Consider the following 21,500-nt stretch of genomic DNA (forward strand, 5'->3'; position numbering starts at 1 on the left):
GCCTGTACTGCAGCCATTCACTCGAAACCACAAGGTTGCGAGTTCAAGACCAGGAAAAGGGCCCAAGCTCGATTCAGGCTTGCATCCTTCCGAGGAGGGAGCTAAAATGAGTACCCAGACTGTTGGGGGGCAAATTAGCTTACTTGCTAATTAGCTTACTTGCTGTTCACCGCTATGATCTTTGGAATAGCGGTATATAAATAAAACAAATTATTAAATCATGGCTTTTAGGGAGAGTTCAGGCTTGGTTTGCTTTTTGTTGTGGTTAACTGCCTTTAAGTCAACCTCAGTTCATGGTAACCCTGTGGATGAGACATCTGCAAGAACCTTTGTCCACCACTGCCCTGTTCAGGTCCTGCAGGCTCAGGCCCATGGCTTCCATGATTGAATCTAAGCATCTAGAGTGTTGTCTTCCTCTCTTTCGACCACCCTCCACCTTTCCTAGCATCATTGTCTCTTCTAATAAGTCCTTCCTTTTCATAATCTGGTGGAAGTAGAACAGCCTCAGTTTGGTAGCCCTGACTTCCAGAGAGAGATCAGGCTTGTTCTGTTCCATGCCATCTGGCTATTTACTTTATTCTTTAGACGATAATTACATCCACTTCCATACTGTTGTTGTATTTGACATTACCAAATCAAAAAATTTAAAAAGTGGCTGATTCTAGACAAAGGCAACTATTGCAACAATGTCAAACAAAAACCAGGCATGATGACATCATTATTATAGCTAAGGGACCAATACGAAAACTTGTTGAAGTAGTTCAAATACTTCCATCAATGATAGGAAATTATTATAAAGTATTCTTTCAATTTTATTTTATATCATATGAAATATTAATTTACAAAAGATTACTGATAGTATTAGAAATTTAAAAGACAGCAAATGCAACAATCCAAAATGCAGATCCATATACAATTCAAACTGAGAGTCAGTGCTTGTTCCCTACTTAAGCAGAGAATTTGCCAAAAGCAGGTTGAGATCCTGAAGGCAAGTAAGTTTTTGTTCTCTGTTTGAGAATACCTTTTTCTCCTTGACAAAATATCCAGAGATACAGAGAAAAAGTTGGACATATTCCTGAGAAAGTTGGACATATTCTCATTCATTTGGAATATTAGTGCAAAGCTGAGAGTAATGAAAGTCATGGTAGATGAAGTAGCATCAGTGCCCTGAAAAAGCGAATGTAAATGTTCCACCTGCTATACACATAACCAATGTGCCTTTAAAAATATGCATGTTAGCAGAGCATTAAGATGAAGACATAAAATAGCTTCACCATTGGGAATTCTTAATAAATCGTTCCTCATAAATGTCACATTGCTGCCCTCCAGGACTGTAACAAACACCTCAGATTCAAACCTCTGGTTGTCATTAGCTATAGAAATTGCTTAAATAAGCAACATTTAAAAGTGCACATTTCCCAAATACATAAACAACATGTCATTTGCCTATCTGTCCTGGAGAGGGCAGTATCCCACACAAAATAATAGAGCTATATATAAAACTGAGCAGTATGTACTGCTTGTATTTAAAAAAAACATCAAGCTACTAAAGTAAAAACTTTATTTACAAAGAATGCTAAATTTGCAATAAATGTCAGTTAAAATGGACTTATATAAAATTATTATTTTACTATTTCTGTGACGTACTGACTTCATTTTACATAAAAATTTATACTCCTTTTATATGTTATTAAATAAGCTCTTCAGGGAATAAAATCCAACAGGCTGTAAATTTCATTACTTTAAAGTGTCTTTATATTTAAAACCATTCTCCCTAATTTTTGATGCATTATTGTTAATTCATGAAAACTCTGGGGGGGGGGGGGGAGAAGAAACATAATTAAAGTGTGAATTCTCAAAAGGGCATGGAAGAGAAGGTGGGGACTCAAGCCAGTGTTTATCCTGCACCCCATCACACAAAATAACACTTATGTCTCAGAGGAATTGGGATGTACTCATGTGATAAGAAACAACATCCTGAAGATGAAATCCATTACTATTTAGCTCATGAATAGCATCTTATCACTTCATTTGCCTGACAATGGAATGAAGTTGGAAGTGATAAAGTAACTACAGTCTTTTGCTGGAACTTAAGTATATTCTGTGATTGCTACAAAATGACTCTCTAGAGAAACTCATAGGAAAGGAATGCAATGATACGTTGTCTGTAAATACTCCACCGTTGGGGAAATGTGATTAAAGTAATTTGATTCTTTCTATTGTCTTTCTTTAGCTCCCAGAATAAACTGGATTCTAACCAGAAAAAAGAAATTATTTTAATGAGTGCTTAATATTCTATGGAGTGGCATGGTGTTGGAAGGACAGACAAACCTCTAGATAAGTATTTAATGCTAGTTTACAGAAATCTCATACTGGCTTAAAGAATCTTCAGCACCTTTCAGTCATAGATCATGCTGAAGAGCTTCCTGAAGTCCCTTCTCTCACTTCCTGTCTGCAAATTTCACATTGATGGAGTCTCCAGGAGTCAATAGTCCGTGGGTTTTGGCACAAACTGGTTTAGTTTTTGGAGAAATTTTTATTTCAAAATTCTGAAGGAGCTGGAAGGGAGAGAGATGAAATGACACAAGATTAACAAAAGCTATGTAAGAGGTAAGTGACAGTCTGACAGCCTACATCTCATAAAAATCTGTGAAAATTTTGGAACACAAGAACAATATTGCCTAATGTTAGCAAGGGACTATGATGTACAGTATCTTCCTGAAACAACACCTTTAACCTCCTGAGCAGTGCTTCTCAATCACTGGTCCTTCATATGTTATTGATTTTAACATCATAAAGCTCCAGCAAGCACAGACAACACTCAGAGGTTCTGAGAAGTGAGGTCAAAAACATTTGGAGGACAAGAGATTGAGAACACCTTTTCCACAGCAACAAATTCTCAACTGAGTCTAAAATATGCTAGTGCATACATTCCCCCCCCCTTTTAAATTGAGGTAAAGGAGCCAGAATGTTGTCTTGGGCCCTCTCTGCATGGGCCAAATAAAATGGCCTCCCCCACTCCTCTCAGTGGGGAGTTGGGACGAATCCCTGACAGGGCAGCAATGCTGTAAACAAGAGGGGTCTGTTCTCCTTTCGATTGAGACACAGCAGTCTGATGTTTCCAGCTCCCTCCCATAAGATCTCCATTGTGAGCAATTGTGATACAGGTCCTACTTCTGATTGTCACACTGGAGATTGCCGATAGGGGAGGGTGGAAGCTTCACTGCTGAATCTGGATCAAGAAGAAAAGAGACCCCCCCCCCTGCACCCAGCAAATGTTACCTAGTAAGTCAAGATTGTGGGGTTGGGAGATGCTACTTTATTTAAGTACAGCCAGCCCTCCACATCCATGGATTCAACCATCCATGGCTAGAATGTGTGTGTACGTGTGTATATATAAAATCTAAAAAGCAAACCTTGATTTTGCCATTTTATATAAGAGATACGATTTTACTATGCCATTGTATTTAATGGTGCTTGAGCAACCAAACCCAGTGGATACCGAGGGCTCATTGTATACTTAACTGATTACCTGATCTAGCATCTTGGTCTATGTCTTTATTTTAAATACATACCTGTATTAGTGCAAGGTAAATTTCCAATTCAGCAATTCTCTTTCCTATACAACTCCGAATGCCATAACCAAAAGGAATGGAACCAAAATTATCCACTCTGTCCATGTTGCTTTTCCTTAGCCAACGATCAGGTTGGAACTCATTTGCTGATGGGAAATTCTCTTCTTGATATGATGTAGCATAATGACATAGGGCCAGTTGGGTCTGAGGAAACAAATATGAATCCACAGTGTATTAAACCCACATGTGTATAGACTACTTATAACAATATGAAGTCATATGAAATTATATGAATATTAAGTCATTACAATAATACAATACAGTACAATGAAACTTTTTATTATATTACTATTCTCAAGGGGAACAAAGTGCCATTGTTCCTGAAGTTCAAATTTCATCAGATAAGCTAAAATATTAACCAAAGACAAACCATAAATTTATGTCATATTGTTAGTTTTTAAAACCGCAAAAGTCCTTGTATACTGATAGGAATTCCTGATTGAGAAACAATGACTGTTACAACTGTAATCAGATTAATTACATCCACCTTAAAGAGCTTTCATACTCTTTGAAAATGTAGGTAATGGGGGGGGGGGTTGTAACCTATGACATTGTTTAATAATTTATTATTAAAATAATCATTTGCTTTGCATGGAAAATGTCACAATATTTTATAATTTATAAAAACTGAATTTGCCTTTTTTGTTCTTATGTAAGGAGCTATTCTACTAATATGCAATTCTGCTGTATTTTCCAGTTAATAGAGTAAAGTTGCAATTGATTTTTATTTATTTATTTTCACTTTTGAAACGATTAAAGAGATTATTATTTGGGTCAGATATCATTATTATGGTAGTCATTCTGTGTAAACATAAGAGGTTTAATTGCTTCCAAGAGCACAGTTATCTTTAACAATTGCTTTACTAAGAGATACATTTATTCCCTAATAGTGTTTTTTTTAAAAAAGATGAGAGCTCAATAAATGCTTCACAGTATTTTGGAATGTAAAGCAAGATATCCTGAGTTTCAGATTTAAGTTAATGATCTCACATGACTAAATCGGGGCTTTCACTGATAAGCCAGTATCTGTTAAGGCATACCCTCAAGGAAATCATGCAACATCTTCCTTTCACAAAGTCATTACAAAACTTACCCCTTTAGGTATCAAGTATCCACCAACAATCATATCTTTCTGGGTTACTCTGCCATTTCCCGGTAATACTGGAAATAATCTACAAACAAGTGTCTATTAGATATTCAATGCCTGTAACATTACAGTTTTTAAAGACTTTTTTGAAATACATAGATAAATGTAGGAAACACAGCAGATAAGAATAAGCAAAAATTTTCAATAATATAGCGTAGGTAGGAGAGCTGCCAAGGATCTGTCTCAGGACTCCTACTATTCAACTTTTGCATTAATGATCTGAAAAAGGAAGTAGCAAGTCTGAGATACACCAGTTTAGAATGGTTAAGCTAAACAAGCTTTCAAACAAGCTTTACTATCTCGGCCCCTCAGCTCTGGAACTCGCTTCCCGATGAGCTCCGCTCGGCCACCTCCCTAGATCGGTTCAGGAAGGAGCTAAAAACCTTCCTGTTCCAACAAGCCTTCCCCTAATTATTCCCTTGTTAGCCTCCCCTCTTTTCCCCTCACTGTTACTGTTGTTGTACATTCTAAGCTAGCTGGAGATTGTTATATTGTTGACTGTATTGATTGTATTTAGTGATTGCTATTTTAATGTATATTTACTGTGTTTTTATTTTGTAATGGCACTTCTGTAACCCGCCTTGATCTGAGGAAATAAATAATAAAAAATAAAATTTTTATTTATATCCCGCCCTTCCCAAGATCAGGGCGGCTTACAACAGAGATTAAAAACAATGGTGCCATAACAATATAAAAACACTTCTACAGGCAAACCATACTAACAATAAAAACAACAACAAAAGTCAACAGGATAAAAAAAAACCCTTAACCCAATCTCTTGGCCATGGAAGAGGAGGGAGGCCCACAGGATTTTTAATCGGGGAATGCCTGTTGGAACAGGAAGGTTTTTAAGTCCTTCCTGAATTGGGCCAGGGTGGTAGAAAGGCAGGCTATAAATAAATATATTATTATTATTATTATTATTATTATTAAAAATTCCAAGAGGATTCTCAGAACTCGGTGACTTGGCAATCAAATGCCAGCTGGGTTGTTTTGAGTAGTGTTCAACCATAAGAAGGGTGATGGGAAAATGCATAAATAGTCCTCCAAACAAAAAATGTTTAAAATATATTTTATGTTGTTGTTGTGCGCCTTCAAGTTGTTTGCAGCTTGTGTTGACCCTAAAGTTCATGGGGCTTTCTTGGCAAGACTGGTTCAAAGGGAGTTTGCCATTACCTCCCCCTGAGGCTGAGAGAGTGTGACTTGCCCAAGGTCACTCACTGGGTTTCAAAGCTGAGCAGAAATTCAAACCCTGGTCTCCAGTGTCATAGTCCAGCATTCAGACCACCATGCCATGCTGGCTCTCTTTATTTATAACTGATGGATTCTTATAGGAAATAGTCTGCACTGCCCTGGTTAATATTAAAACTATTTCTCAAGAAGTACCACCTGTAATTAAAAATTTCAGGGGTATGGGTTAGTGTGAGTGTGTAAGAGAAAATGAGTTATTAGTTTTAAATTCTGAATGGTTAAGGCAGTTCAGTTTCAGCAATTCTATAATTTCCTACATACCTCTCAATTTTTGCAGCTTGTACATTTCCATTATCAATACCTGCATCTATGAGGAGGCCTAAGATGTATAATTACAGCAATTTGATACCAGTTTAATTTCCTTGGCTCCTTCTTTTGGAATACTGGGTTTTGTCATTTAGGGAAGTGCTTAAAATTATCTGCTAGAAAGGTCTAGTCCACTCCTCTGCATTAAACCACTACAGCTCTCTAACAGAGAACGTTAACATCTTACCAAACAACAAAAACCAGGATTCCACAGGATCGAACCAATTAAAGTAGTATCAAACTGCTGTAGCTGTACACTGTGGATACATCCGATGTCAGTCATCCTATTATTTCCCCATGAGTACTAGATTTTTGGAAACAGCTCCGAGAAGCTTCATGCACATCTCTGCTGAAAAGTTCATGCCCCATGGTCTCTGGATTAATAGTCTCACCTAACATGGTTTCCCTGGGTAAAAGTGCATATCTTGCTCAGTGCAATTTGCCTGTATTTGTGCTGTTTAATTGTGCTAACCATTTACATTGTGGAATATATGCACAGCATTGCACTCTGGATGTTTATGATTCTGTAGCATGAGAGTCCACCTATACTACTGATGTGTGTAGCTAGGGCAAGTTTTTAAATTATTATTTTTTGTTCATTCTTATATATTTCCTCAAATAAGACACTTGCCTGTAAATAACTATCTCACACTCACACACACACACACACAGAGAGAGAGAGAGAGAGAGAGAGAGAGAGCATAAATAAATACATTTCCTTAATTTGTTGTTGTGCCTTGGTTTTCTGTGAGTTCCCTTTGTGCTAAATCCAGTCTGCACAGGATTTGGTGATGTTATGATGGGTATGAGAGAGATTTTTAAAAGGATGAATGGTGTGAACAGAGTGAACAAAAAACATTTAGCTTTCTCCTAAATCACTAAAACATGAGATCACATGATAAAACTGATTGGATATACATAAAGTGTCACCTCATGCAGTATGTGGTTGGCTTTGAGTATGTAAAATTTGTAATCTACCTTTCTGTCATAGCTACTTGGTAATATAATCGCTACTACAATAAGAGGTTTTTTTTAAAAAAAAGGATTATCCTGATTTATGGCTAATAAGTCTGTCAATTACGGGCCTGCATAGACAGGCCAAAATAAAGCTGCTTCAGGCCACTTTGGAAGTGTTCTGTTTAAATGACAAAAACATCTTAAGAGGCTAGAAGCTGCGCAAAAGCTGGCTTTCATGCAGCTTCCCACCTCTTAGGATGTATGTGTCATTTAAACAGCACATTTCCAAAGTGGCCTGAAGCAGCTTTATTTTGGCCTGTTTGTTTGGGCCCAACGATTAGACTGGTTAAAAAGCAACTTCTATGTTGAAAAGCAATACATCTCTGAGCCTCTTTGCCAACAAAAAAAGGGTATGGAATGGTTCTATCCATCTTCCCTTGCTGGTAATCCCTCTTGGGGGGGGGGGGACTGGCTAGCTGTTGTTGGAGACAAAGGCAGGAATCCCATTAGTAGTTTATGCTGATACCCTTGATGATCCCCTTGGTCATCATATAGGTGTGATACAGTTTTATAGCAATGCACAGTGGCAGCAAAGGGAGAGCAGAGAAGGGCATTGCAGTCAGAGAAGAACACTGTCTTACTCCCTCCTGAGAAGATCCTTTCTCCCAACAGTGAGAATTGTTAGCACTGCTGTGCCTGCTGCCATTTTATAGCTGGCACTGCCACCATCGCACTGCTCCCATCACCAATGCCAGTGCTGTTACAACAACTAACCCTAATATCACCCTGTCCACACGGGGCAGGACCAAAGGCCCAATATCACTGCAGACAGTCTTCATGTGGGAAAAGCCTTTCTGCAGTGAATCCAGCCATCCCTCCCTTAAATTTAGTCCAGATCTTCCCAGAAACTCCAGAGTGCTCCTTAGCAATCCCGGGTAGCTGTCCATCCCAGTGTGCTGCCCATCACTGCTGCCAGTGGCATAAGTCACTCCTCATCACAACAAGGCATCCAACCATGTGATCAATGCTGGATGCCTCATTGTTGACCTCAGTGGTGGCGGCAGCAGGTGTCACAGTGGGGCATGTGTGTAGACAATCATTGAGTGTCACTCTGGAGTGCTCAGGTAACAGGAAATTTGGGGCAGCTTTGAGGCCAGAATACTCCAGGAGCAGATCAGACTTTCTGACCAGTGTAGACCTGCCCTTAGCCTGGTTCAGATGCAATGAAAAGCAATAACACTAAGAAAAAGTCTATATGGGTTTTAGGTTAATGTGCTCCCCTTTCTTTACACACAAAAGGAGACACAAAGTTTTTATTTTACCTCCCCTGTTAGGAAGTTGTGACTTGTACTATGGTCATTTGAAAAAAAAACTTTGTCAAATGGTATGTTAATTCTAACTTAGGGCCAAAACAGATGGCCCTTTCGCGCTGCCGTCCAGGTGGCTTGGGAGCATGGTGTTTACACACTGCATGCTCCCAAGCCCACCTGGCTGTTTATATGGGGGCACCTTCATGATGCCCTGGCAATGTGGCATTTACCCACCGCATGCTGCCAGAGCATCATAAAGCCAAGTTCCAGCCATGGCATGGGTGCAACTTCCAGCCATGGCATTGCTGCTACGTTTTGGTGTCTTCAAGGTGGATTGGGGTTGTGGTATGCAGTTGCCATGACCCCAATCCACCTATGGAAGGGGCAACTTCAAGCCACCCTTTCTGCTGGTCTAGGTTAGCCCTTGGTTTTTTTCATCCCAGTTAGAAGATTTAACAAGAATTAAAATTAACAATATTTAACAGATTTAACAAGAAACCACAGTTAGTTCAACAGATAAAGCTGAAGTTGTCGATATTGTTTTATTACACATAAAAGAGGAAGAAAAGGAAGGGGAAGCATTAGGTTGGCCAAATTCATTTATTCTCTTTATTTGTTTAATGTCTATCTTACCCAATAAAGAGAATTCTGAAAGAGAATAAAATGCCTACACTTTCTATAGTTGTCCAGATGTAGGAATTTCATAAAGTTATGAGAGCTACAAATCTGCTCTTCCCACTTCAACACAACTATTAAATATGCACCTTTTCCTATTTGTTGTTGTCATGTGCCTTCAAGTCATTGCTGACTTATGGCAACCCTAAGGGAAAATTATTGTGCCATTTTCTTGGCAAAATTTATCCAGTGGGGTTTGCCCTTGCCTTCCTCTCAGGATGAGAGTGTGACTTGCCCAAGGTCACCTAGTAGGTTTTCATGCTCAAATGTGAATTTGAACCCTGATCTCCTAATGTCCTAGTCCAATGCTCAAATCACTACACTACATTGGCTCTGTTGATTTTTTACTATTACACAGCTATTAAAGGTGCCATCTTTGGTACCTGACCCGTCTAGTGAGCATAGATGCTCAAAGATCATGAAACTCATTTAGTAAAAGGAATTGATAGTTTCCAATTTGTGGCGCGTTACGGAGCGCCCAAGAAGGGCACTCTGCCGGCGCCGCCGGTTGCTGCATCTGGGAACCGCAGCGGTCAAACTGCGCAGTTCCTGGACGCAACAAAAAGAAGCCCCAAAATGGCACTTCTTTTTACACCCCAGAAGTGGCGCCACGAGTCGCTAGTCGTGCACTCACGGCATCACGTGCAACGTGTGGGCGCTACAGGTCCGCGACATCAAAATGGCGGCACCCGTGTAGAACGGCACCCATGTAGAACGGGTGCTGCCATTTTGTACGTCCTCAGGACGTACTAGGGTCCTTTCCTAACCCTAGTATGTCCTGTTAGGACCATACTCAAACAGGCCATACTCAAACAAAGTTTGAGCTCTGGATAAAATTAATCATTGACATATGCAAGAAAGGCTTTTTTTAAACTATGGTATCTTTGAAATTTGTTACCAATCGACAATGTTTGAGAGAAAAAGGGTCAAAGAGCTGATGCATAATGTTTGTGCACATCCCAGGATATTTAGCTACAGCTTGGTTGTCCAAACACTGTCACTAGTTAGGCCTATTTGGCCTAACACTTTGAAAAAAGAATAAAAGAAAATCTAGTCATCTGACAAACTGGGTTTCATTTAAGTTAAGATGCACAGGACTGTTATATTAATCTCTAGGTGTCATTGAGGTTAAGGTTTGTGCCTGAGTAATTAGAAGCAACAATCCAGTGTGAGCGCAGGCCCAGTGCTTAGTACAGTTAATTTTTGAAGAAGACCCACTCTAGCTATACCTTCAGACATGAGAACAATGTGAGAAACTCCACAGTTCTGACTCAGGCTCTGCCTTCTGTTTTAACAATATATTTTCTACATCAGTTTATCCATTTGCAAAACAGGTATAATGAGCTGACCTATCCATTTAAAGTTCTGATTTCTATATGAGACTACAACTTTGCTAAGAACTCTAAGATGAATTAAAGACAGATTCCCAAAGCATGGGGGTGGGTGGGAGAGAGTATTAAAGGGCTAAATGAAGAATTATACCCCCCCCTTGCAGGTTAGTTCACCCCGATAATCTCCCTTTCTGGGAAAGATTAAATTTGAAGCTGAAATCAGGATTGGAAAAGTAAAAGGTGGGTTTTGTGTTGTTGTTCAAAATAACTTGGATTTACACAAAACATGTTTGAACATAAAAGTGTGTATTATGCACATATTTATGGCATTTTCTGCACAATAAAAATGCTTTGAGTTTAAAACATCCTTTTTTGCACAATTGTTTTTTGTTTTGTTTTTTACAAAAAAAGCTCTGGAGTTTTTAAAAAATAGTCAAAAATGTGCCAAAACTTGGTCTTTTCCAGAAGGGAGAAAACTAGCCTTTATTGCACATAAGAAGCAAATGACCAAAGATTTACATCCCTACATTTAAACTGAAGTCTTGCTTTTTCCTCTCTGACATGGAAGCAAGTAATCTGAATAGTGGTTTCTTTGTATCTTGTCTTTATATCTTTCTTACATCTATTATTTGATGACTTGTGCAAAATAGGAATCAGAGTCTGGGCTCTAATGCCATCCATTAGCAATTCTATTACATTCAACTAACTTCCAGACCAATCCATTAAGTGTTTATTTAGAAGTAAGTCTGATTAACCTCAGTGGAGCTTACCACAAAAATGTGAATAGATATGTATCCATAAAGCACGTTTCAAAGCTAAAGAACTTAACATTATATTTCTGGATATCTGTAAAATTCCAGTGTGGGAAAAATAGGCTGGAGAATATGGCCATTGTGATGTACTTTAAGCAGAAAGATACATTGAAATAAGAAAGGTCAAAGGGCTTTGTGAAAAGTTTTGCTGCACTTACCTTAAGGTTTCTTTGAGAAGGGCTCTGGTCATTGGCAGATTGGGGATATCATCTGCATCAGGGACTTTATCCTTCCCCAAGTTATGGACTATCTCTTTATAGACAGAATGCTGCACTTCTGGATGCTTTGCTAACATGTATGTTGCCCAGGATAAAGTGAATGAAGTCTAAGAGAAAGAAAAGATAGGACTAGTAAGAGAGAAAAATTAATACTATTTGCACAAGTAATATAAAGAAGCAGTGGAACTTGCTGCAAATTAAAATATAATCCTTGAAGGAACTATGGTTTCTATTTCAATTATTTACTGCAGCTGGGAAATAGGGTGTTTCTTAAGAGAGAAGGCAACATCTTTCTGAGACCAATGTTCCTAGGTAGTTCATTGTTGTTGTTATGTGCCTTCAAGTAGACTTCAGTTTTCAGTGATACTATCATGAGTTTTTCTTGGCAATATTTATCCAGAGGGGTTTGCCCTTGCCTTCCTCTGAAGGTGAGAAAATATGGTTGCCCAGTGTTACCCACTGAACTTCCATAGCTGAGAAGGGATTTGAATGCTGGCTTCCACACTCAAACCAATGCACAATGCTGGCTCTCAAGTACTGCATACATATGGCCAAAGATAGTCAAAGGCCAATACAGACAGCTTGGTGTTGTATGGCCAACAGATATTAGTCTACAGTCATGTTTCTTTACTACTCTTTGGCTATATTGTAAATGATGCCACATATTACTGAAACTAAAGGAAAGTTGCCATCTTTAATTTCCCACACTTCCATTTTGGATGTATATTTTTCTTAATAGTCATCATGGAAGTACAGTAATTTCCTTTCTTTCTTATTTCCATTTCTACAAGTATGTATTATTGGAATGTATAGGTATGTATACTATTTTAATATTTATCAGAATAACTATCACATATTTAGGGTGAAGTTGATTAAGACATTTTAATTTTCTTTCCCCTGCCTCAGCAAGTAGGGTAAATATCTGGGTATTTCTATCCACAGTCCGTCATTCCATCTTTCAGTTTGTTTCTCTCAGAAACCCATCTTTGGGCTCTCTCGCTCTCTCTCTTGACTAGAGGCTTGCAGCTGCATCTAACTACATGAGAAGTTATTGTGGCCTAAACAGTGTCTCCTCTCAGGTTCCCAGCTCCTTCACATCCTCTTCAAAACTGGCACCGTGCTTAAATATCTGAAGTGTTTTGAAGCCAAGTAACAGCTGCTTGCTCTATTCTGTTCAAAGTCTCTGATAATCCTTTTATATGTCTATAGTTTTTACATTATAAATCAGCACTGGGAGGCTAGTTCTTTTAAGCTTCTTCTCATATAGTAGATAATTCCTCTCAATGATACAAATTGGTAATTGCCAGGTGAATAGGTAGATATGAATGAAAACTAACTAACAAAAGCTATGATGGCATGAGGCATTGTCAATTCAGGTTGAAATGAACCCGTTTCAAGTCTAAGTGGATATTTATGCCTAGAATGTAGAGAATGGAAAGATATGGTGCACTTGATTACACTCTGTGGAAATCCAAAGCTCCTGAGAATAGCTTCTGGACAATATTATTTTTAAAAAGCATGCTTAACATTTGAGAAATATTTTCATTCATATTTATAATAACATTAAATAATCTCATAACCATGCATCTATAAATTTGACTGGAAAGACAGGATTAAAAGGTCTAACACATTGGTTCTCAAACTCTGATCCTGTAGATATTTTAGACTGCAACTCTCAGGGTTTCAGATAGTATGCACCATACGAGGAACCTGGAAACTGAAGCCCAAAACCTCTGGAAGACCAAAGATTGTAAATCACTGCTCTGTCATACACTTCCCTATAAATAAAAATAATCACAATTGATAACACCAAATATTTGCACATTCTCTATTCAATTATCTTTTATAATCCCATTTTGCTACTTCAGACTGTTTTTTTCTCAAATTTCAGCCATAGGTTTATAGAATCACTATCTAATTGTGACATTCATTTACATCTCTGCTGATGAGTCCAGATTTACAGATCTATCAAAGTAGTGTCAGATATGAGAAGAGACATTGCCAGTGTGAGAGTCTGACATTTCTTTCCATTTAACTGTTTATGGAGCAAGTGGCAATAGTGTAGCCCTCCAAATGTTTAACTGGAAATCTCTGTACTCTTTACCACTGTCTCTGTTGGCTAGGGCTGCTCAGACTTAGCATTTCAACAACATCTGGAGGCAGATTCTGACTTGCAGGAGGAGGGAGATCTTGGGTTTAGATTGCCAGATCTCAGGGCAAGGTGAGAGTATTTCCTTAAAGAGGTAGTGGAGGGTGTGGGTGTGTCTGTTAGAATCATAGAAAACTTGGTCATTTTTATTTGAATATACCAGGTTTAATGACACCATACAGGGACTGCCTCCCCCCTGTGACATTTCAAAGGGGTCTCCAGGTCTAAAGGTTTGACCCTGAAATCTCAGGGCATGAGATAGTCCCAAACTGGCAACCCTATTTTAGATACATATAGGGTTCCCTCATTCTCATTTCAGCCAACACAAACTAAGAGGTAAGAGGCATAAAACAGGGAAATGCATATCAGGCCTCATCTTAGTGTAATGGTTTGTTGAAACTTAAGAAGCAAAATGTACCTAAAATAGCCTCTTGATTTCCCCAACACAAACCCACTTCAGGGGATTGTCCATTGACCAAAACCAGCAATTATACTAATAAATTACTACTCCTGCTCTTAATATTAAAAGCAGCAACACTGAACTTACTGTATCAACCCCAGCCAAAAGCATTTCTGTCATGTTGGCATAGATTTCTTCCACCGTGAGCTCTTTACTTTGAAGCAGAGTTGTGAGAAGTCCACCTTTTATCTCTTCTCCTTGGTCTAAATGGGATTTTATGTCATTTAATTTGTTGTCAACATGAATTTGACCTTTGTGGAGAAAAGGAGAAGTTAATTACTGATATTTCACATCTCATGCTGTTATTTCTCATTTGTAATGTGATGGCCACAAACCAACATGGGATACCCTATTCAATACAGATTTCACATTTTGAAAGAAAAAAAAATGCACCTCTCTATGTAATACCAAACTTCTTCAAATGCTAATAGCCTAATGCAAATGCTTATTAGACAACTGACCTAACCCACATAAGTAAATTGATCTTTTTGGTGAGGCACATGAATGGCATCCATTCTACTCTGATATATACCAAATTGCAGAGCAGAAAACATATTGCATGGCCATTAAACTTGCTGATAGGTATATAACACTGTAGAAGAAGTAGCAGGTTTGGCTATTGGATTTAAGTCTAAACCGCTGTGTTAAAAGCGAGGGAGTCTGAAAGTATTACGCAATTCCCCTCTTATATACCCTCCTTCATTTCTTATTCTTTCCATTTCAGATCATGATCTCACATCATAATTCAGAGATTAATCTTAATTAATTAAAGTTTGCCCAATGAAAATTTACAGTGCTGACATAGTTTGCAACACTGGAAAAAGGAAACCTGGAACTGGAGAAGGGAATCTGTATGCAAGAAGGAAGGAGAGCATGCAAGTGCTCTTGTTCCCATTTCACATCATGTTGCTAGTCCTTGTCTGCAAATGGATTATCAGAATGTTATGTCTGAATATGGAAAATGGAGATAGAATGTGATGTTACTTTCTGATTATGTATTACAGTCGTCCCTCCATTTCTGTGGACATAGAACCCGCATCCCTCACTCATTTGCAGGTGGCAAATGGAGGGGGAGAAAATGAGGTGTGCGCCCGCAAGTGCCCATAGGGACGCACTGCCATTAAAGCAAATGGGTCTTGAATATTGGCAATTTTATATTTTTACTGGGGGGGGGGTGTCTGGAACAGGTCCTCCTTGAAAATAGAGGTGCAACTGTATATTATTAGAACACAATATTTTCCAGTGTCAAAAACAAGTGATGCAAACTATAGACTAGGAATATGGACAAACAATTCTTTGTGCAATTATGTAATCCTGACTTTTTCAGCAGTTAACAAGCACTTCAAGTAATATACCAGTTGTTGTATCAATACAATACACATTTTCACAGCAAAGTCATTTGCTGAGTCAATAAATGAGTCATTTATTGTCAGAAATCTCCTGTTGTTATAAACCTGGTATGAGAATTGTGTTACCCTCCAGATGCTGTTGAACTACAGCTCCAAGCATTCCTCACCACTGGTTATGCTGGTTAAGGCTGCTGGAAATTGTAATCCAACAATATCAGAAGGGGCACACAATTCCCATCCTTGTTAAAAACCGCAAACCTTAGCTTTTCCTACACAGACCTAGGATTTCATATTAGATTATTTTCTTAAAGAAATCCATAATCAGTCATACATGGACTGACTTCTTCTGATTCTTGTGTCATGCTGGAGAAAGAAAAACAAATCACATTCAAATAGTTAAACTTTATATTATAAGTAAAGTATTATTTTTGTTTTGTTTTGTTTATAAGTCAGGTATTATATTTTGTTTTAAAAACTTACTGAATTTAAAGAGTCCGTCCCATGACCTACAGAATTCTCTCCAAGGTTTTGGTATAATTGGACGAAGCCATTTGGGAATTGCTCCTGCATACATGGTAGTTTTGAAACTGCTGAACATCAATTCCAGTGCTTCAATGTATTCAGCAGTGTTCTGAGGGATGTCACTTTCCAGACACCCCAAGCGGCACTCATACAGAACAGTTGCCACACCTGCACAGGAAAAATAACTCAGAATTTATTATGTTCCTTTCCAAAGCAAGTCAAATAGCAATCTTGTATTTGTTTATTCAAAAGTAGGCTACAGTGAGTTCTGAGAGGGCCCTTTATATGTGACAAAGTTATAACACCATGGTTGCACTCTAACTGCCCTGGCTGAATCCTTTGGAATCCTGCGATTTGCAGTTTAGAGAGGAATATTTAGACTCCGCAACCAGGGATGAGTTGCATCCAAGGATGCAACCATGGCAGTTAAAGTGCAATCATAGTCCTATAATTAAGCAGTTTGAAGGGTCACATACTCCAACAAAGTGGGGCTGGAGTCTTTACAGTACAGAAATAACCTGCTTTCCCAGAAAAAGTATAAATTCCTACATTAAAGTTGTAATCCTCTGCAGTGGTGTTACTAGTGGTGTGTGGGGTGCAGCTCACACCAGGTGACACTGCAGAAGAGGGGTGGTACCTAGCCAAGAGCTCTACCTCCTTGGCCCACACCATCTACTTGCAACTTGAAACAAGTCCCAACTCAACATACATCTGATTAGAATGTATGCTGATAATCTTTCATCCACATGCACATTCTTCAAATGCAATATGGCAGAAAATAAAGCATGGTAGATTATGCAAACACAAAATATCATATCACAATACATTGTTGCATAGTTATGCACAGTGTCTCTTAACCCATCCAGACAACATTAATATAGAGAACAACTAAAGGATGAGTTGCAGTACAACAATATCTGGACAGGCACACAGTTCCCATTGAAAGCATGCCAGCTGGGTATGCCCACTGGTGCGACTGAATAAAATCATATCAAAATATTGTCATGGTGATGATGATGTACTGTTGCACAATCCACTTTCTCCAAAAGTGTATCAAAATATTGCCTATTATGGCAACATATTCTTTGTGTGAATCATCACTAGGATTTTATACCTGTTAATCCAAAAATCACAATAACCATCACATTTAGTAACCATAATTAGCACAATTTTGTTGGTGTTGTTACGTACCTTGAAGTCATTTTCAGCTTATGGTGACCCTAAGGCAAACCTATCATGGGGTATTCTTGGCAAGACTTGTTCAGAGAAGGTTTGTCATTGCCTTCCCCTATGTCTGAGAGCATGTGACTTGCCCAAGGCATCCTGGTGAGTTTCATGCCCAAGTGGGGAATTGAACTCTGATCTCCAGAATCATAGTCCAGCACTCAAACCGCTATGCCACACTAGCTGGTTTTAAAACCCATTCCTTTTTAAGAAATCTCACCTTCCATTGAATACTTGAAAAAAAGGCTGTTGACATTTGTCACTGTTTCTCCATCTTCTTCTTGACTTCTCAGAATGTGGATTCTCTTAATTAAATCTATAATAACTTCATTAACTCCTCCAGAGAAAATGGCAACATCTTTGGGTCTCACCATTTTTTGTCTTAGCACCCGCCTCATTTTTAGCCACTGTTCCCCTTCTCTGGAAGAAATAAATTAAACATTAACTAGATCGCATTGTGTGTCAAAAGGTTAAGACCACAGTTCCTATTAGGACGTGTTCTTAGTTGACAGTTGTTGCTGGAAGAAGAATATTTGGATATCAATGATTTATTTATATATCTTATTTATTCAAATACATACTTGAATATAATTATATATGGAAATTTCCAAAATAAGATATAATTCCATATAATAAGTAGAGTGAATCTACCTTCAAATTATACCCATTTGGTGGGAGGACTATTGCTTTTATGTTCCCTTCTGCAAACAGACAGCAGACATGTGAAAAAAGATGCATGGTAGAATGAAATATAAAGCCCTCTTCCCATGTGATGCTATCAGAACTAACTTCACTACAAACGCCACTGAATGAGAGAACAAAAGAAAATAAGTATATCACATTAATACATTTAAACATTAATATACTAACCATTTAAATTGTCCCTTTCCAAGAACAATCCAAATGCCTAGTTCTTTAACTTGTATCCTCTCCACTTCACAGATTCCTGGATTAAACAGATTATCTAGATCTAATTTAACCTGTTTTCAGGCATGGTTATGGAACAGAGATAGCTTTGGTTGCCTTAGGCCTTTCACTAGGAACTAGAGAGGAGGAGTGTGCTTCTCATACTTCTGTTGGAACTTCTGGTGGCTTTCAGTACAATGGATCATAGGATCCTTCTGGTCTGTCTGGCTGGGATGGGACTTGGAGTCATTTAGAGTGATTCAATTCCTTCCTGGAGGGACAGGAGGAGGTAGCACTGGGGTCCCTCAGAACACAGTCCTGTCCTCCATCTTAGTCAACATCTATGGCCCAGGACAGACCTCTAAGAAACGGCGTCCTGCCGGTGCCCGTTTTTGGTCTGCAGGTACGGTGCAGCCCCCAAATGGCATGCCATCACTGTGGAACAAAAAGAACCCAGTACTTCCGGGTTCTTTCTGTGGTGCCGCAATGATGTTGCAAGTGTGCCATTGGCGCACTCGTGACATAAGCGATGTGCGGTGCCATGCGGATGCCTCATGGCACTTACGTCACAATGGCAGTGCCCGTGTACACGGGATGTCGCCATTGTAATGGCGCCAGTATGTACTAGGGTTAGGGACCCTGAGGTTGCCGTGTAGTCCCTAACCCTAGTATTGGCCCTGGTATGCCACTTATTGGTGGTATGTACTGGGCCACTATAAAACCACTGGGAGAGGTCACTACTACCAGTATGCAGATCACACCCAACCCTATATCTCCTTTCCACTAAATTAGATTGGGTTACACTCCCCCTGATGATGCAGTGTCACCACCTGGGAGTATTCCTGGACTCAGCCTTGAACTTGGATGTCCAGGTTTCTGCAGAGACCAGGATTCCTTTTGCACACATAAGGCTAGTATATTTAGCCTTAACATTGTTTTTGTTTTTTATTGGCTTTTTTGTTTTGTTTTGTTTTGTTTTGTTCAGTTCTGGAATATTTGTATTTGCATATACACAATGAGACATAACAAGGCTGGATAGAGACTGAGGATCTGTGTATTGGCAGAAATCCAAGCATAGGGTTTGGCACAAATCCAGACCTTCCATCATTTCACAGAACTTCGCAGCTCTCTCCAACCATATATCTCTCCAGCCTCACAAATACAGTACAGGTATGTAGTTCAAAAAGTTTTGGATTTTGGAGTAAAGTATTGTGTAATCTTCAGATTAGTAACCCTTTACCTTTCTGAAGTGCTGCAGAAGGCAACCAGGAAAAGAGATTGTCCTATCATCCCTGAGTGTGTCTCTGAATACTGACCCTTCCTTTTTCAGCACCAATTAAGATCTTCTTGTTTACCCTGGCTTTTAAATTCTGACCAAGATCCCCGTTATTTTTGCACTGAACACCCCAAAATTAGGGTTTTCTTCCTATCTTCCACACATGTCTGATCTCTGTGGTGTCCAAAACCTGCTCCTTGGGGTTTTCCAGCACTCTCCAACAGGGTTGTTTTTTTAAAAAAAAGTGCAGAGAGGATTGCCATTTCTTGGGAAGACAGCAGGAACCACTGGAAGCATCATTAGATTCCAGTCAGTGTTTTAGTCTCCACTTATTGCTCCTGATTTTTATGCTACTTGTTGATATTTCAGGCTGTTGTGTTTTTGTGTTGCTACTGGGATTGTTACTGGAATTATTGACTGAAATCTTACACATGCACAGGTTCCCCTATGGAAGTGGTTGGATCTTTTTTCCAAAGTGGAACATTCAGTTCAGTGCTGTGGAAGAAAAGTTGTGTATGAGGCATCATTGCGTTAGGCATTCAACTGCACATTTCGGTGTGCATTCAGCTATGCAACTTTGCCATTCAACACATGGTCTGTATAGCACAATCAAGACATTAACACCACAGGTGGGGATTTATGCCACACAGCTGTGAGGTAGGGTCTCAGATCAGATCACCTGTTAGGGCACATTTAGGTTCCTCACTACATCCAATCTCCCTTCCTCCACAAAAAGCATGGATTGTTGTTTGGAAAGATCACTACTGTCATGTTGCAATTGGAATACTAAAGTAGCAGTTTAGAAACATAATTCATATATGCAGGGGGGGAAGCAGAAAATGCAGTCTATTTTTGATAAGAACATAATTTCATTCACTCCAATCTGTGAAAAGTAAATTGACTAAAGCTCTAGTGAGTGGTGAGGAATCAAAACAACTCAGTTTCAGTGTCAAGAAGAATTGTCGTTAAATGCTGTTTATTTCAGAATATTAATAAGCATTTTGTTTAATTATCAAAATATTTGCACTTTGGAATCAAATTTTGCTGAACTTTTCCAATGCACAGTCCAGTTCATAAAATGCATAGTTGCTTCAGGTTTATACACCCCCCCCCCCCCCCCCCCCCCATGGAAGCAGAAGAATGCCTGTGACTCATACAGGGATTGGCTTTCTTTTGAATAAGTACATTACATCAGTAATTATTCTGAATGTTCTCCTAAGGGCATTTGGCAGCATTCATCCCATAGGTATACAGTCATGATATTAGCACATTCTTTAAAGAAACACATTAATCAAAACCAGTTTTAAATACATCATCAGATTCTTGTATGGGGATTACCAAGATAGTAGCATTGTTGGGCAACACAAAGACAAAAATTCCACTGCACTCACGCAGATATAAGTCCTGTAGCTCTCCCTCGTAAATCTCTGTATTCCTGCCAAGAATCCATGTCAGCCCGTTGAGGCATAGTGCCTTCTTCCCGGAGAACCTGAGCCACCATATCTCGATCTGCAATGGATACAACTAGTTTGGGACCAAAATGTGACTTGAAAATTTTTCCATATTCCTGTACGTGCCTCTGCTATGAACAAAAAGTAAACAAATACATTATTCATTCTCACTGTCATATATATCTGTACAAGCATGTTTTCTAATTTGCACTGATGATAGGGACAGGCCTTTAGAAGTAATGAACATTAGGAATGCTTAACTCAAAATAACGGGAAAAGAAATTCTACAATCTTCTACATTTTAATAAGGCCGAGACTCCTAGACAACATTAATATTTTGCTTTACATATGTAAAGGGACCTTGTAGCACCTTTGGGACTAACTGAAAGAATAATAGAATCATAGAACTGTATATGACTACTGGTCACTTCTCTCCAGAATGAAGAGGAGCTATTGCTGAGCACTCTTTGGGTTCCACCAGTAAAATGATTACAAAGAAAGAAGTTGATAGCATGAGCTTT

The 21,500-nt window shown here is 38.8% G+C and overlaps 1 protein-coding gene across 4 annotated transcripts in view; it reads right to left on the bottom strand.

Annotated features, from left to right (window-relative positions):
• Nucleotides 1-892: 892 nt before the first annotated feature.
• LOC121919156 (cytochrome P450 27C1) overlaps nucleotides 893-21,500 on the bottom strand; it is a 34,312-nt gene continuing 13,704 nt past the window's right edge. Inside the window, exons 2-9 of one of the 4 annotated variants that reach the window (XM_042445462.1) lie at nucleotides 20,920-21,107; nucleotides 17,567-17,766; nucleotides 16,081-16,290; nucleotides 14,339-14,502; nucleotides 11,583-11,749; nucleotides 4,729-4,807; nucleotides 3,576-3,779; nucleotides 893-2,558 (exon numbers count right to left, since the gene is read on the bottom strand). In XM_042445462.1, the coding sequence (XP_042301396.1) occupies nucleotides 2,442-2,558; nucleotides 3,576-3,779; nucleotides 4,729-4,807; nucleotides 11,583-11,749; nucleotides 14,339-14,502; nucleotides 16,081-16,290; nucleotides 17,567-17,766; nucleotides 20,920-21,107 (1,329 nt within the window). In that variant the 3' untranslated portion in view covers nucleotides 893-2,441. Of the gene's footprint in view, nucleotides 2,559-3,575; nucleotides 3,780-4,728; nucleotides 4,808-11,582; nucleotides 11,750-14,338; nucleotides 14,503-16,080; nucleotides 16,291-17,566; nucleotides 17,767-20,919; nucleotides 21,111-21,500 lie in introns of all 4 variants that reach the window. The other 3 variants (XM_042445454.1, XM_042445480.1, XM_042445470.1) reach the window with 3 other exon arrangements.

This window comes from Sceloporus undulatus, chromosome 1 (assembly GCF_019175285.1).
Source record: "Sceloporus undulatus isolate JIND9_A2432 ecotype Alabama chromosome 1, SceUnd_v1.1, whole genome shotgun sequence".
Classification (NCBI taxonomy): domain Eukaryota; kingdom Metazoa; phylum Chordata; class Lepidosauria; order Squamata; family Phrynosomatidae; genus Sceloporus; species Sceloporus undulatus.